At 35.1% G+C, this 17,033-nt stretch overlaps 1 protein-coding gene across 1 annotated transcript in view; it reads left to right on the top strand.

Moving 5' to 3' along the window:
* Positions 1-376: 376 nt before the first annotated feature.
* The window catches only part of LOC5579488 (glucose-6-phosphate 1-epimerase), a 176,046-nt gene continuing 159,389 nt past the window's right edge, over positions 377-17,033 (top strand). Inside the window, exon 1 of the mRNA XM_021846144.1 lies at positions 377-935. Coding sequence (XP_021701836.1) covers positions 809-935 — 127 coding nt within the window. The 5' untranslated portion in view covers positions 377-808. The remainder of the gene's footprint in view (positions 936-17,033) is intronic.

The raw sequence follows: 17,033 nt of genomic DNA on the forward strand, positions 1-17,033 counted from the left end.
TTAGAGAGGTATCGACTTACAGAGGGGTCAAAGTATGCTAGATTGAAGAGACCGTCCATTCCATCGAGTTAGGGGAAATATCGAGTAAAAGACAGTTGACAGTATTCAGTTCGAACAATTGATTCCAAAGAAATCAAACAAAATCATTCTAACTTGGGACCTTTTAATTTTGGACCACCCCTGTTCACCGCACACTATGTTTTGCTAGCATTTCATCAGACAGACAGATTGTTTTTGCTATGCCGCTCTCCTCCGTCGGTCGTTGCTCAGCGTTGTTGTCGACAGCTTCTCGTACCTTCCTTCCTAGCTCACTGTCAGTGTGGTGTGCGGTTTCAATTTGCTGCTCTCTCTCGCAAAGCACAGTGTGGAGTGGAGCACGTAGTGTCTCGTGTGGTGTTGTATAGCTAGCTAGCAGCTAGTCAGTTGCACCAGTCTTCTCCATCATCCACTTCATCATTCTGTCCGGTGTTGTGCTCGAGTGCAGACACTGCTTTCGTAGTCTCCCCGACCCGTTGCGTTTTTGTGACCTAGCAAAGTGTATCCATCCGGTGCAATTCAAAGTTCAGACCATAGGCTCTGAAGAAGAGATAGTGTTTCCTCGCGTCCTCTATATAGTTATCCTGAATTTCCGGAAGTTGCTTACGGATCGGTTCCGTGCTCTAGTGTGGATTATCTACCTGCCCAGCCCCAGAGCACCACCGAGTGAAGTTGGGTGGCATTGTGCAAAGTGTGAAGTTGTGTCCAGGCGTGATTCCTAGGAAGATCCTCTTTCCCGCGGCGCGATCGTTCAGCTGAAAACCGGGCGTATATGTGTGATCAGGCCAAACCTCGGAAGAAAAAGGAAAAGTTCCAGTACAATAAATCGATTATGGCTGCTACCAGCGTCGTGGTGCTAGATCGTGGTAACAACACAACCTGCACCATCAATCTGCACGGTAAGTGACCAAAACTGTTAGGTGGGTTATAGTCGTTGGCCGCTTTTTAGGCGTTGTATCCAGGCCCAGGCCCCAACATCGCTCTCGTGAACCCTTTTTTTCTGGTCTGCGGGTTGAGGAATGGCCACACACCAAATGGGCCCAGACATTAGAGAGAGCTCTAGTGTGCGCGGAACACACGAACGGCAGGCGGGAAAGCTTCAATAGTGGTTTTGGGGAAAACATAAACGGTGCAGTAATTACGACATTAATTTTCAAGTGTCAAGCGATATTGAATTAAGCAGAATTGCAACACGTTTTCCACAAAAACTTGTTCGAGATTTGAAAGGCTCTTCATATGTACCAGATCCCTAATCTTTGGTGTAATCCCTAACCTTTTTTGGAAGAGTCATAAAATTTATGAGCTATTGGTACATCAAGGGGAACGATTAGTAGGTATCAAGTTGAAAAGCCAAGTCGAGTCTAGTACACGACACTGAAGACGGCCTTACAGTTGAGGTTGAAATACGCGTTTCTGTCAAGAGATACAAATTATAGTGAAATTAAATAGTATACCGTTAAGTCACCAGTCACCGTGCGGCCTCCATTCACCGTGCACATATACAAATTCCTACAGAATATTCATACAATTTTCACAAATTATTTTTTGTCAGCAAAATAAGATAAAACTGATGAAATGAAGTAGTTTTTGTCACAAAGCATTTTGAAAAACCTAGTTTATGTAGTAAAAATCATGTGAATTCTGTTTGATAATAAGATTTTTCAACACTCTTAGTAGAAACACCAAAACATCACATTTTTCATTTTGACGATAGAATATGATTTTTTTTTTTAAATTTCAACAAGTTTTTATTGTGGATACTATTAGTAAGATGTATTTCATCGTATGAGCAATGAGATTTTATGCAAATTAGAACTTTATATTGTGTTTCAGTGGAAACCCAAATGCACGGTGAATGGATCCCTCTCAGTATGTATGGTTCCTATTACGTGCATTAGTGTAAAAGGCATGAAATTATTCGGTAATATTAGATTTATTGTTATATCGTCATTAAACTACTTCATATTTAGTTTTTGAGTGAATATGGAATGATTTGGACAATACAGTCAAACCTCCTATAACGATTTTAATGAAAAAATAATTATTTAGCCAATTTTTAAACTTTTTATGGATTTTATTGTAAATGAAGATTTGAACAGTCTTAAAAATGAGTGCGCTCACTATTAGCAACATAGTTGCTCCATCAACAACGTTTCTTCAAGAAACAAAATTAAATCATGACGAAATCTATACGCACGGTAAATGGTGACATAGAACGGTACGAGGCGACCTTAACATGAGATTTTCAAACATAATTTTTGAGTAATTTTTAGTTATGCATCACTAGTTTTAGATTTTTCCCTGAATTATTATATAATTGTACGCTACGTAGTGGTATTCTAATACGCTTCAAATTATTTGGAAAAGTTATAAAATTTTTTGAAGTGCAAATTTTTCTTAAATGCACGGTGAATGGTAGCTTGACGGTAGTACTAAATTCAGTTTTTCATCTACTGATCATTTCATGTCAATCGTTGGCAATTTGATGGCTTATTTTATGATCAAAATAGTAATGTTTATTTCGCGTTCAAAAGACATTCCCGTATACCTGCGTAATTTTATGCGTTATATTTCTTAACATGATCATTCATTGATGATATCAATATTATTGATTGAGGAAATGTCTATCGATGGATGTTTTCCAATTCTCAAAATATGTCCCGCATGAAATAGCAAATAATGTCTTATTTTTTCGGCATTGAATTTACCACTAAAAACATTCCACTATGGTTTCTCACAAGAAATAATCTACTATCAATTTCAAAGAGACAAATGTGATTAGAATTTTGCAAAAGAAATTTTACCACTAACTTTACCTTTCAACGCTTATCACTTTTCGATGAATCCAACAATCAATTCAAAATTGTAACGTAGGTATTGGTATAAGATTGTGAGTTTATTAGAAGGCTCAAATATCCTTCTTTTTGTTCTTATTGTATAACTATTTATAAACAATCAAACTTTTTTTTTATGGTTTTAATAAATTTGAACAATTTACAGCAACCTTCGTTCAAGCAAAATTTGTTCAGCGCATTTTTTTCCATCCAAAAATACATCCTGACCAATTTCTATTACTTTTACTTTTATTTGTAACAAAATGCACAACGTGGAACAACAACGATGTACAGTCTACTCTCCATAACTCGATATTGGAGGGACCATCGAGTTAGGGAGGTATCGAGTTACAGACTACAAAACCAGTGCAACTACGATTTAAGGAGCCATCGAATTGACCATGAAAATCAACTCTTACTATGGTTCTCTAACTCGATAGAGATATCTACTAAGAGAGAGTGGACTGTATATAGTACTTTGTTGCATACATACGCATCAAATTTTGATGTGGTTGGGGGAGGGGGTGTGGGTTGAGACCTTCCAGAAACGCACAATTGCAAATAAAAACGATGCAGTTTATCCAATTGTAACATGTTCAAATAAGTAATTTATTTGCATGGAATACATTGCATTTGCTTCGCCTATTGTGGCAACACACACTATATCTTCTGGACTCAATTGTTGTGATCTGCCCGTAGATATAAATTGATCAGGTTTAATTTGATTGATTATTGCAACCTCTATCAGTTTTCAATGTTTCGAGTAATTTATTTGACTAATTAACCCGAATCCGCCCATGCAAATGTGCAAAAGTTCAAATTACTGCCATTTCGGAAATTTTTGACGGATTTCCTTAGTTTTAGCTCGATTAGAATGGCCTGGGAGTCTAGTTTTTCGATCATCAGTAATACTGTCAACAATTCTGCTATTTCTAGGTGGACAATACCCTTAACATGATCTTGTTCGATCAGTTCTGAGTTGCTGATAATGTTTGATACCCAAATTTGTCAGTTTGAAGAGAAATAAAATTTGCCTATTTGGGGTCGCTTCCACGGAGGTGCCCTAAATAAGCAAAAAAAAAATCCCAGTGTCTAATTTAGTTCTCCTACGTCCGTAGTCGAAGCAATAAAAACAAGTTAAGTTGGATAGAAATAAATTGAGTTGGAGTAAGGTTTGGTCGGTGTTCAGACAGACTAAACCAAGTGCTTTTTCATGGTTTCAGAAAAACGTATGCCAGTCATTCGAAATGTATTAATTGTTTATTTATATTCTGTAATAATGAAACTTGTCTATTTAATTATGCATCTGTATCAAAATAGCATCGGAAAAATTAGAATTGACGGAGTTCTTAACGTGTCTTTAAAACACCAAAATATCATCCAGTCCGCTCTGTCTGAACAACGACCATTTATACTAATAAGTTAAGTAAAAATTGATTGAAAAGGAAGTTGGGGTCATTTTTACCCGACTTAACTCAGTGACCCACCAGGCATCCAGGCGATCCCAATCGTACTAAAACAAAGGCAATCCGTCATGAATTGTCGGAAGGGCAGCGATTTTTAACTTTTTTCCCATTTGCTGGGTGGATACGGGTTAATGAATTTTTCAATTTTCGGCGGACATTTTACCCAGTAAACACAAACTCGTATACGATAGCGCATAAGAGTACAAAAGTGGAGGCGATATACGTACATGCGCCATAAGGCTGCATGCAAGTTGTACGTATATCGCCTCCACCTTTGTACTCTTATATACCATCATATACGATGGTGTGTTTACTGGGTAGAGATAATTGATTGTAGTTAGCTGTGTAGATCTTTTTGCATTTTCTCATCGTAATCTACGACAAGACGTGTCAGGTCAAAGTACAAAAACAAGTGGACTTCTACGAAATTGCAAGAAATGTTGTACGCAATTTGTTGCAGAACTCGATGTTTCCAGCACCTGACATAATTAAGCAAACCCGGCAAGCCTCGTATGACACGTGCTATAAAAATTGTCATTTCACTTGTTGGTTAAACTACTATTACAGGATGGATCATACAGGTATGATTACTTCTGCGATCAGAAAGGCATGAGGAATAAAACACGTTCCCTTGTATTATTATGGCACTGCATGGACATCTGTCAATAAATTTGGTACCAAAATATACAAATTGACCACTACAGATATCATATATCTCAAGGACCAGAATAGTGACTGGGTCGATGCAGTGATGGTTGGGAAGACTTTAAATATCTTATATATTTGAGAAATGACATCGGATCCTTTTGGACCTATTTGTACGTTAAAAACTTGACCATATAATATATAAAACGATTTCTTAAAATTTTCAGTTAAAGATTTTGTTGTACCCTACCAGGACACGACTAGGTATATCAAAGTTTCAGATGGTCTGCATTGAACCAACTCCGTTCTTACTTTTTCGGACCCATCATGTTCTAATTCAGACCATATCATATTCTATCGTTTATTACTATTAAACTGCAGTGAATCACAAACCAGTTCCATCTGAATTTTCGTTTGAATTGGAAAACCGAGATTCGCACAGCCGAGCTCGTGAAAAAAAATCTTAGTGTGCATGTTTTGATCGGTGGTAGGTCATTTGGCATTAAGTCTTTTGGCATAAAGCCGTTTGGTTTTAAGTCGTTTGACATAATGGTCATTTGAAATAAAGGTAGTTTGGCATAATGGTTGTATGACATAATAATCGTTTGGCATAATGACTCTGAAACCAAGGATTTTTTAAGATGATATTCGATTTTACGTTTCTATTGAATTCCTCTGACGACATTAGGCTTATTTTGAAGTGAATTGATACAAAATGACACTGTATTCAACGAGTTTATTCTTGAATAAACTAAAGCATATTAGGAAAGTTATTGCAATTTCCCTTCTTTAACATATGAATTCTTCTTTTGAGTTCGCTATTTGAATAAATTTTTGCATTGAAGATTTTGGTATATTTAGCACAAATTTACCCTTCTTTTTAACATTGGATGTTCTTTTTAAATATGTTGTTATTTTAATAAAAGGTATAAAATCTGTTGATTTTAAATTAAAATAAATAAACCCTCTTTTATACATAGGCTATTCTTTGAAGCTATATTTTTGTTTCCAACTGACATAAGGGGGGCAATCAAAAATATTGATCTGCTCAAGTTATCAGTCAAAAGAAAAATCAATTACTGTTGTAACTTCGATGATTCTGAACGCAATTTTGGTGTTGATCATGCCAAATGCCAATTAAAATTCATTTTAAGTCACTCATTATGCCAAACGGCCTTTATGTCAAACGACCAATATGCCCAACGACTTTATGTCAAATGACTTTATGCCAAACGACCTTATGCCAAACAACTTTATGTCAAACGGGGTACAATCTTGTTGATAATTTTTATATTTTTGTTGGAAAATTTTTGGAGTAAAAGTTTGTTAAAGTTTTAATTACTTTCAGCAATATTTAAAAGTAATCAATTATAACTCAAACTTGTCTGATTTCAAGTTCATTCTACTTATTTGTTTTGTGGACAAGAGCTTAAACATTTAAACTCAATGATTGACAAATTTTAATTAAACGAAAATTATAAATAGGCGAAGTTATATAAGACTGTCATTTAAAATAAATTGAAATCAGAATCTGATTCAGAATTGAGGCTTATTTTTCGCACTACCGTAAAGTACCCTTATTTTGTGCGCGCTCCTAATTTCGCTCACTGACATTTTAAACATGTTTTGCGAAATAAATTTATGTTGGTAAATGTGTTGAATAATTTTACTTCAGTTATGGTTACATTAAATGTAATTGTATAGTCTAATATGTATCAATAAATATGGATAAATTGGTAGTGAGTGAAATTAGGAGCATGCGTGAAATATGGTAGCATCACGGTAGTACACTTTTTTGTATCGTATTGTTAAACTACATGGGCTACACGTTGACTGTAGTATTTATAGAAACGGCAATCGATTAGCTATTTTATTGATTTCTCTATTTTGTGATGGTCTACCGGGCCTCGATCAATACTGCAGCCTCTGTGGTTTTTTTTATAACGACTAGGGGCACTTTTATGTGGAGCTCGATAAGGATGAAAAGGCTTGTGCATTGAATACATCTCCTCGTATTTTATACAAAATCCATTTCGTAAAATAAGATTTCGTACATATAACACTATTTTCATTCAGTAAGTATACGAATTATTTGTACTTGACAGAATTTCACTATTCAGTGATATGATGCGCGATTAATAATTCGTAGATGTAATTCAGAAGATCTAACAAACTTATATTCCACTCTGTACCAATTCAACTTTTCGGTATAACGTTAATATTTCGGAATCATGGTTACGGCGTAATTCAAATCAAAACAAAACACTTCTTGAGATAATCTGACACTGCATAGTGGTTCAGAAAGCAGATACACGCGCAAAGATGCAAAGATGTAAAGAGCTTTGGAATAAAAACTGTCTTCTACAAAGTTGTTTGTATTTGTTAGGCCATTTGTTTGATGTTATTCAAAATTAGGGTGGTTCCATTTTCATAGAAATGGAATGAGAAAGTTGGCCATTGTAGAAATTATGGTATATATGCTTCAGCAAAGTTGTAGACCATTCTATTTTAAAAAAACTTTGCAAAAAAAGTTTTTATTGTAGCTTTTAAATTAACCGATTTACAGCTTTTTTCCTATGTTCACATAGGGTTATCCACAGAAAACTGGCTTCCTAACTCCAGCGTTTTCTAAACTCTAATGTCTCATCAAAGTTGTCTATGAACTATTTTAAGACCTTTGAAAAATACGTAATTTGGTGAGTAAAGGAACTCGCTATCTCTATAAGCAAAAGCAATCCTACTTTAAAAAGACACTGACACGTTAATGCTTCCAGTGGGCATTTTGCCCTTTGAAGGAAGCACCACACTAGACAACGGACTAGCATGCAACGCCCAGTGGCACAGTCGGAAAACATTCCTCACGAAAAGTTTTTCCGGTCTGCAGCGGGAATCGAATCCACACTCCTTAGCACGATGCGGCTAAATGCCTGGTGACACTAACCGCACGGCTACGAAGCCCACTTTGATAGTTAGTTACTCTGATTGCGGCAAATAAACAAAATATCTTTTGAGGGCATTCGAAAGACAAAAAGATTTTCTTTAATATTCCAATTTTAGAGACAACTGTTCTACGGTTGAACAGAAAGCTACCGCTGCATTCACATAACTGATTTTCACAAAATTTTCGTATGAAAAGACTGAGTATATCTATTATTTTAGAGACAGCAAGTTCCCTCATTCGCCAAATTACGTTTTTTTTTCGAAGCTCTAGAAGTGATTCAAAGACTACTTTGATGAGGCATTAAAATTGAAAAGACTGGAACCAGACAACCAGTTTTCTAGGGGCCACCTTATGTGAACATAGTAAAAAAGCTTAAATCAGTCAAATTAAGACAAAAAAAGCTTTTTTGGCAAAGTTTCTCGAGATTGCTATACTATATGCTATGCTTATACCATATTTTTTACAAATAAGATTGTTGGCTATTTCATTTCTATGAAAATGAGAATTACCCTAATTTTAAAAAAGGTCTAACTGATAAAAACAACTATGTAGAAGACAGTTTTTGTCTGTTTCATTCGAAAGCTCTAAATGCATCTTTACGTGTGTAGGGTAAGTGTTCCCTTAGTTGTGGGTGTTCCTAAAGTTGCGGTAATGCCGTTTTGACTGATTTTATAACATTAGCCACAGAACCGACACTGCCAATCGACGTATTGGATTGTTGATACACGGAATAGTTGAAAAGAGCGTTCAAATTGCTTTAAAACTGCTGGAATTTCTCATTAAGTTAATGATCGTTACTTCCCGTTACAACATTAACATGTACATTAATTGCGCTTCTTGAATTTAGTCTGTCAAATGAAGTTCAATCGTGCTTAATACCATCACTATTGGTACATCTACCCTATCTGCTTTCTGGAACATAGTGCACTGGTACAATAATGTTGTAAGTAATTGAAAAAAAAACACGGCCTGTGTATTATTTTACGGTGAGAAAATAAGAGAAAAATGTTCTATTACTTCTTAATCAGTATTTCTTCTCCAAACCGTGTGAAAGTTACTTACGTTCATTTGAAGAAGTAATCGAGAATTACTTAGCATTACGAAATAGATCGTTTGCTTTACGAAATCATTTGTTGCTTCCTGCAACGAAATGGTTTCGTGTTTCTGATTGATTCCTACGCTAATTGTAGTCAAAGTTATATGTCATTTTTTTGGGTATTGCAATATTCAATAGAAGTTTTATTTATTCCATGCTCTTGACGGGTAGTGTGCATTGGAAATATTTGATCATGTGTGATTTTCGAATCAATTCAGTCTTAGCTTAGTTATGTTCAAAAAACACGTTTATATTTTATTCTTTGCATTACCAAAACAAAACGAGGCATTTTTCATCGATTTTCCGTGGAAAGTTCACCGGGCCACCACCCGCACCAAGAACAGGTCAATTCAAAACTCCTCCCGGAATGGTGGCGATGATGGCAGAGGCTAAAAAGTGCCAGGGAGGGGAAGAACTACAAAAAACCGCGTTACTCTCCCAGAAAATAAAAATTCGCCGCCGACGAGAGATGATTTTTTCCCTCATTCTCCGGGTGCTCGGGTTGAACTGGAGCTGCTGCTGCTGCAGCAATTCCAAAGCTGATGGCACACAGACGAGCGGATTTTTTTTTTTATTTACATACAACCCCACAGTTTTGCCTATACCTATCTTTTCTAAAAAATGTGCAAAAAGAACGAACTGGTGTCGCACAGTATGGTGCAGTAGACGGAAAGCTGGTCAGAAGCGCTTAACTAGCTACAGTCACTGACAAAAAATAGTAACCAAATGCTGTTTTTCCATACAAAATTCCTTTGTTTGGGGATGATCTGTATATGTGCATCTGGTAGTTCGAATTAAATGAAATTTTGATGACGAACTATAAATAATCTACAGTTTTGTCTATAGTTAAATTTTTACATTACAGTCCTTTTTAAACAGTTTCAGTTTAAAGACAAAAGTAAGTAAATAAAAGATTTTTTTTAATTTAACTCAAAATAGATAAGTTGTGTGCTCTGGTGTGCAGTCTGTGTTTGCGTAAATTCTGAAAGTGAACAACTTTGCCGAATGAACTAACCACTCACAACTTACCATTTTTGAATTGAGGAAAACATCACAAGTTTTTATTACTGAAACAACAAAATGGACAAGTTTACAAAAAAAAGTGTCTTTAGAATAGAAATTTACAATTAATTCAATCGGACAAAGATTTGAAGAAATAGAATGACATGGCATGGTATGTATTAGCATGTATTAGCACAATAATGTTGATTTAAGTGAGAAAGTATCAGAACATCAAATTGTCCATATATTCAACAGATTTAAGCATTTTGAACAATAACCAAGCATATATTTAGGAAATTATTTAGAATAATAGAAAAGACGGTGTTTCTGACATTTACTTGAGAAAATATACAGATAATGTAGATAATGGTACGGTGCAGAACCACTTGGGCACTTCCATGATTCACTTTGGCATGGGGGTTTTTTCTCTGCCAAATTGTCTGAAACTTTGCAATTTTAGGATCCGGCTCCCTACTGTGCAAGAAATTATAGGTGGTATTGGGCAAAAAGTTCGAAAACTCAACAGAAAAGCCGAAAAATTTATTGTCTTATATTTTTTTTCTTGTTCGGTAAAAATGCTACAATATGATGTGCTAAGATGTTTGTATGATTTTTCCTCTTGGAGAAATCCCTCATTGTGTGCGTCCAAATTCTAAGTAAAACAGACTTTATCACACCGAAAATATGCGGAAATTTTATTCCATGAAAATGATCGAGCACGGTTGCTGATAATTTCGACTCATTCCGGATGGATACCAATATTAATATTTGCAATTTCCATAAAGTAAAATCATGAAATGCAACTTTTCCACAGAACACTCCTATATGCTTCAACGCAACAACACACCATCATCGTCCTATCAACGATTGAGTCAGTCGGCAAAACGGTAGCTAGCGACAATGACGAGCTCCCGGCAAAATTGGACACCACTGATGACTACTGCCGAGCCATCATCAGCCAATCTAACCAGCGCCATCAAGTTGAGCCTGTCTGATGTCGAACTCTGGCCGTTATATTTCGTTTTTCATGCCACGTTCCTCATTTTTTTTTTCGTTTCGTTTCATTCCGCCGTAACGATATTACCCTGCCTAGTATACGCGGCGATATACTTTTTTTTTCGCGATGATCAAAAAACTCACATGTGTATTTGCACTTGAGCTGTTGCAGGCAATAGCGACGCTGTGGAGTACTCCAACCCGTTCTGTGGGGTATGTACGGGAAGACGGGGTCATATGCGTCCCTCACCCCTAAGAAAAAACTCAATTTTTATTGTTAATTTCCTCAAAAACTTTATTCTGCTTTATTCTGGGTTACAGGAAAGTCGCATAAATAAGCTTGCTATTACAAAAACCAGTCACTGGATTCATATATAAGGTCAACAACGCACCAAATATTATTATTGCGAAATATCTCATGCAATTTCCCTAAGGATATATCGCAGAATCAGTGCATTTAGAGGAAATTCAACAAAATTCATAAACAAAAATTTGCGTTTTAGTGGTTTAATTTCAATTTCACCGATGATTTCAGAGGAACTATTGAGTATGAAGCATTTTACCCCACGTCATTTACTACCAAAATTGCCAAAATATTTTTTTTTGTTATTGTGAAAATTGTGAAATGATTTTTATAAATAGGCGTTAAAAATGATAGAGATATCATATGCAACGATTGAATTGACTAAAATACCTTATATCTGGGGAACATAACGGTGACCCATTTTACCCCTAGTCACCCTGCAAATGTCGGTGGCGAAATACGGTACACACTTGAGCTAGCAGCGTCATCATCGTCGTGAATGGAGAAGTTCTTCAGTTTTCGGGTAGGCTGATGACTGCTGAGCCGGGTCTGGTACACCGTATACAAAGATAATGATTGAGGTTTGAGGGATAGGGTCACATACGAATCGGTTGAACAAATAGACCATTTTTGATGAGATCTGCTGAATTTCTTGAAATTTCAGTTATATATGAAATTGGTGCGAAGTTCAATATTGTTACAGTTAATTGGTTTGAGAACTGCAGCGCTCAAAATATTACGATTGGAAAAGCAAATGGTCCAGTTTTGTTCCTTCTCTTTGACAGTAAAATTCTTAAATGGTAAAGCACTGACCTAAGAAAGTTGGCCATACAAATCTAAGAAGAGTGGTGAACAATATTGTTATCATATCATCATAGCATTTTGACAATGTCCTAAGTGCTGTTTGATGGTTCTCATGAGCTATGAGGAAGTTCCTCTGTGACCATCGGCGCTGCCATTGTGATTATTACCCTCTCAAATGTCACGCGCAGTTTTCTAGGCGTAATGCATGTATTGAGAGAAAAGCCTTGCACAATCCACCCTAGCTACGTCATTGTATGTGCAATTATTACTCATAAAAAACATAAGTCAACATAATCGATTATCATAATTTCTCAATAAAATTATGATACATGAACATACCTATCTTGATACTTTAAAGGTTATAGCGTATAACATCAAGTCATTACCAGGTATATTGCAGAGCTCCATCTTCGTCGGTCTATGTGATAATTCTCCAGTTGCCCCGCACGTTTGCCCAATCTCTACCTGCAACTATGTACTGCGTTTTGGTAGAATTAATGGCGAGGCCCATGTCCTTTCGAGGCACGAAGGCACTATGGGGGATCAGGCGATTATAAATCGAAAAAGTCTTGTTTCCTAAACCATTTTTGGTTATTCTCTTCTTATCACTAACGATACTATGAAAAAAAAAATCCTAAATTTGGAGATGCTTTTGTTTCTGAGATATTCAGTATCGAAGTCATAAACTGGATGCAAAATTTACACGGAAAATCGTTGCCGGGATTAGTAATTATTATTTACTAGATTTTTTTTTCTGGCGTTTCTTTAGGCTTTCTAATCTGACCATAGCATTTTTTGAAGAATCTGTATCAAATTGCTCGAAAGAATTACTTGAAGAGTTCCGAATTTTGAACATTTCTGCATGAAGGTACACTACACACTCATTACACTTACATTAGAATTGTGGATGAAAATATCATCCAGTTATTCCATCATTCATATACAAATAATTTTTTAGAGAATTTTCTGGAATTACTGAGAATTTCTCCAAAATATAGTACAAGAAATACTACCAAAATTGTATTCAAGAACACCACGAATGGATTCTTTCCACTAATGCTTCAGAGTGCACTAACAGTTTTTCCAACCTTGCCTTCGAGATTCTTCCACAAGATTCCTTTAACAAATATTTTAGAAAATCTCTTAGGAAATCCTCCAAAAATTATTAAAGGATTGCAAAAATGCTTGATTCTTTAAACATTCCTTCTAATATTGTACATGAGTTTCATAAAAAATAAACAAAATTTAATTGGGAAAATGTTCTTAGTGATTTCTCACAAATCTATCTGCACACAGTACCAAAAAATAATGTGATTTACGTCCTTTGGGATGCACATAAAAGAAGCGAGCCGAATGACGTAAATTTGTGTAAAATTTCCAATACGTTAGTGTCTGATTGGGGAAATTTCGATCACAGTTCCATCGTTTTCGTGTCCTTTAACATGTAGAATTACATTTTTTGTTCAATACATCTTCAAGGACACGTTTTTGTGTCGTTCCATCACTTACATCATGTGTCATTCAGTCATATTCAGAATTACGTCCAGAGTAATTTTCATTATTTTTAAGAGTGCATGTTTTACAGAAAATTATCTAAATGATTCTTTAGATTTATCTTAAAATAATCTTGAAATGGATCCCCGAATTTCTTCAAAATTCTTTCTCGCATATAATATTTTAATTAAATTTTTCAAAAACGCCTACCTAGTTTAATCATTCCATGGTTCTTATCGGAATACGTTCAGCTATTTTTTCATAAACTTTTCCGTGAAAATACTCAAAAATTTCCCAATTTTTTTTAAAGATTTCATTGGATTTCGGCCTAGGATCATTACAACTCACCAGAAATTCATCCAAGCGTTTCCAAGAGATATTCTACTCTAAACAGCATTATAGATTCTTCTTGAATTTTTCCAAAAGAAATTTGTCAACAGATTTACAAAAATATTTTACAAATCATTATTGAACTTCTAAAAAAAAATCTCCAGAAATACCGTTTTGACTCATATTCCGAACACTTAAGGTCAACAGTGACTTCAAATGCATCTAATTGGCATAAATTGGCTGATATTTGTATAAATTTTAATTTCTGCGCAAAGTCTAACTGTTAGATGTTGGGTGTACCAATAATAATGTTGATTTAATTAGTTTTAGTATTGTTTTAACGTAAACGTATGGAACAACATTTTGATTCAAATGCCGAACACTGCGCTCATTCTGTCTCATATTCCGAACACCTTGATTCAAATTCCGAACAGCACAAATAAATCGTATTCAAATGAATCATTTCGCAAATAAATTTATCTGAACTTGCTCTACTGGTCTCAAACTATACAATCATCACTACTCCCGTGGTAAAAATTATATCGGAGACGTTAAAATTGAATTGCAATTGACTGTCATTTCCTTGTTATTTCATGACATATTTCAGCGAAACATTTCAACCAAATCGCCATACAAAAACCGAGTGTTCGGAATATGAGTCTGTTCGGAATTTGAGACAAAACGGTACCATCAGGTTTTTTTTCAGGTACTAAAGATGTATTCTCCATATTTAGCTCAAAAATTATTCCAGAAATACCTCAATATTTTTTAAAAGATATCATTACAAAACACTCTACGAATCACTTTATTAACTTCTACTTTTTTGATCATTTAAGTTCAAATTGAATTTGAATTTGAAAATACTCAATTCTTGCTCATTTATATCATCTTCTAAAACAGACTATGATTTATGTTGAAACGGATGGAAAATGTTCAGCAGAAACTTCGATGCTTCATGTTAGTATGGCGAACAGGTTAATCTAAAAACTATTTTTTTCCTACTAGTGGAAATTCCAAACAAACTTTTTTGTATGGAATAAATATTATACATGTTGTGGTAGAACTGTAGAAGTTTAACGTGAAAATGGTAAAATTCATAATTTAAACTTGGAGGAAAGTTTTGCATTACTTTAAAAATTCGTTGAGGAATTCCTGATAGACTTTCAGAAATCAGGAACCATACGTACACTCCCGTGCAAAAATTTGGGTTCACCCCCTAAAAAACATACAAAAGCGTTTTGTCCATATCTTTGTGATTACACATCCAATTGATACTCTTTATGGCGCATTTGAAAGGCAATGAGTTATTCATACTTCGTAGGTGTTTTTCTAAGAACATTTTCCTAATTTAGTATACTAATTTTTTACTGCTGAGAGTTCGACTGCATTTTCAATTATTGATGATTGATATTTTACTTTAAGTTGTGAATTGTTTCAAAAAACGTGGCCTATTTCCTCAGCATTAGATTGACCAAAATTTTAAACCAATGTGTCATTAGATTCGTAATCGAAGGGCGCCCACGAAATGTTAACGAAAAATCTGAAAACAATCCAAAATCAATGAAACAGTTCGATTGTTGAACTACAGAATTTCTCCTTTACATGCATGGTTAAGATTTTTAGAATTCTTACTACACTTTTCATATAGAATTGATTACAAATAATGGACAGTTACTAAATTATGTAAAGAAAAATATGACGCGAGAAAATAACTGGCAAAAACCCGGCTTTACGATAGTTTTGGTAGTAAAGCGGACCAACCACGATCATGAAAAGCTGATACCAGCCCAACTGGAAATGGTTGAAGAAAGATATTTTACAATCCCAACTGTTGAGTAGTGCGTTGTATATTGATGAAAAATTTATTAGTTGTTTATAGGTTGCATAATATTCTGATAAGACCAACTGACAAGAGCCTATTAATCCAGAATAGTTTGCTGAATATTGTTAAGCTATTTACCAACATTATTTGAATTTGTATAGTTAGTACAAAATTGCAACTGTTCATCAAGTTCTTACTCATGCTGGTGAAATAATAATCCACTCATTAGCACATTTCGGTTCACTGGCTGAAGAAGCTGTGAATGCCAGCATAAACTTTAGAAAAAAAGTTAAAACCCACCATGCAAGAAAACCAACCAGAGAGGCACTTGCATGAAGTTTTTCTTCCCGATTTGCATGTATCAGATCCATTTTTAAGTTCCATTTGGGAAACAAAACAAAAACAAAGAGTGCGAAATTTTATGATATTCGAGGATTCTAAATGCGATTTATCTGGTGAAAACTTAGATGATCTCATGAACGTCGTTGATGAAATTGACGAAATATTTGTTGATTATATAGCTTCTGTGATAAAAAAGAGGAAAACAATAAAAAAAACCAATGGTGTTATCATTTGAATTGAAAGAAAAACTTTTTTGTATGTCCAAGTTTCTTAAGATTGCCCACCTTTTGCTTCTTATGACTTTTACTATCGGTTTTCAAAAATTCTAAAAAATTGTCCCCTATCCCTACCATACCCCCTTCTCCACCCTTTAACCAAACGTGTCGAAACCTCTACATGGTGCGAATAGAAACACATCCAATTTGCATAAAACGTTGACATTTTGCAGGGGGGGGGGGGAGTAGTGGAGGCCCAGGTAACAATTTGAAGTTGCTCAAACGCTTTTATAGCTAATTCAATTCAGCCTTTGTTTGAACAAAAGCTGTTCATAGCCCGCATTCACTGTTGTTCAGCTGTTAAACATCTAATTCTGGTGATTTTATTCAGCCTTAAGCTTAATTGAAGCTATATAGAAGGCTGAATAAAGGTCTAAAATGCGCTTATTCAGGCCTCTTTCAATAACCATAATTCTATTTTTAGAACAGATGGCAACCTTCGAAAGCTTAACGATCGCTTATTCATCCATTATTCAACAATTAACAAAAAAAAATAAAAAGTATTTACAGGTTTATAGTTTTGGGTTTTATTAACGCAACTAACAATTTCAAACACATAGTGTAGAAAAGTGCTGGAACTGGGAACTGGGATTCGCTGATTTATAACCACTTACCTTGACATCTGCTCCACATGAGATGCTCACAC

The sequence above is a fragment of the Aedes aegypti genome, chromosome 2 (assembly GCF_002204515.2).
Source record: "Aedes aegypti strain LVP_AGWG chromosome 2, AaegL5.0 Primary Assembly, whole genome shotgun sequence".
Taxonomy (NCBI): domain Eukaryota; kingdom Metazoa; phylum Arthropoda; class Insecta; order Diptera; family Culicidae; genus Aedes; species Aedes aegypti.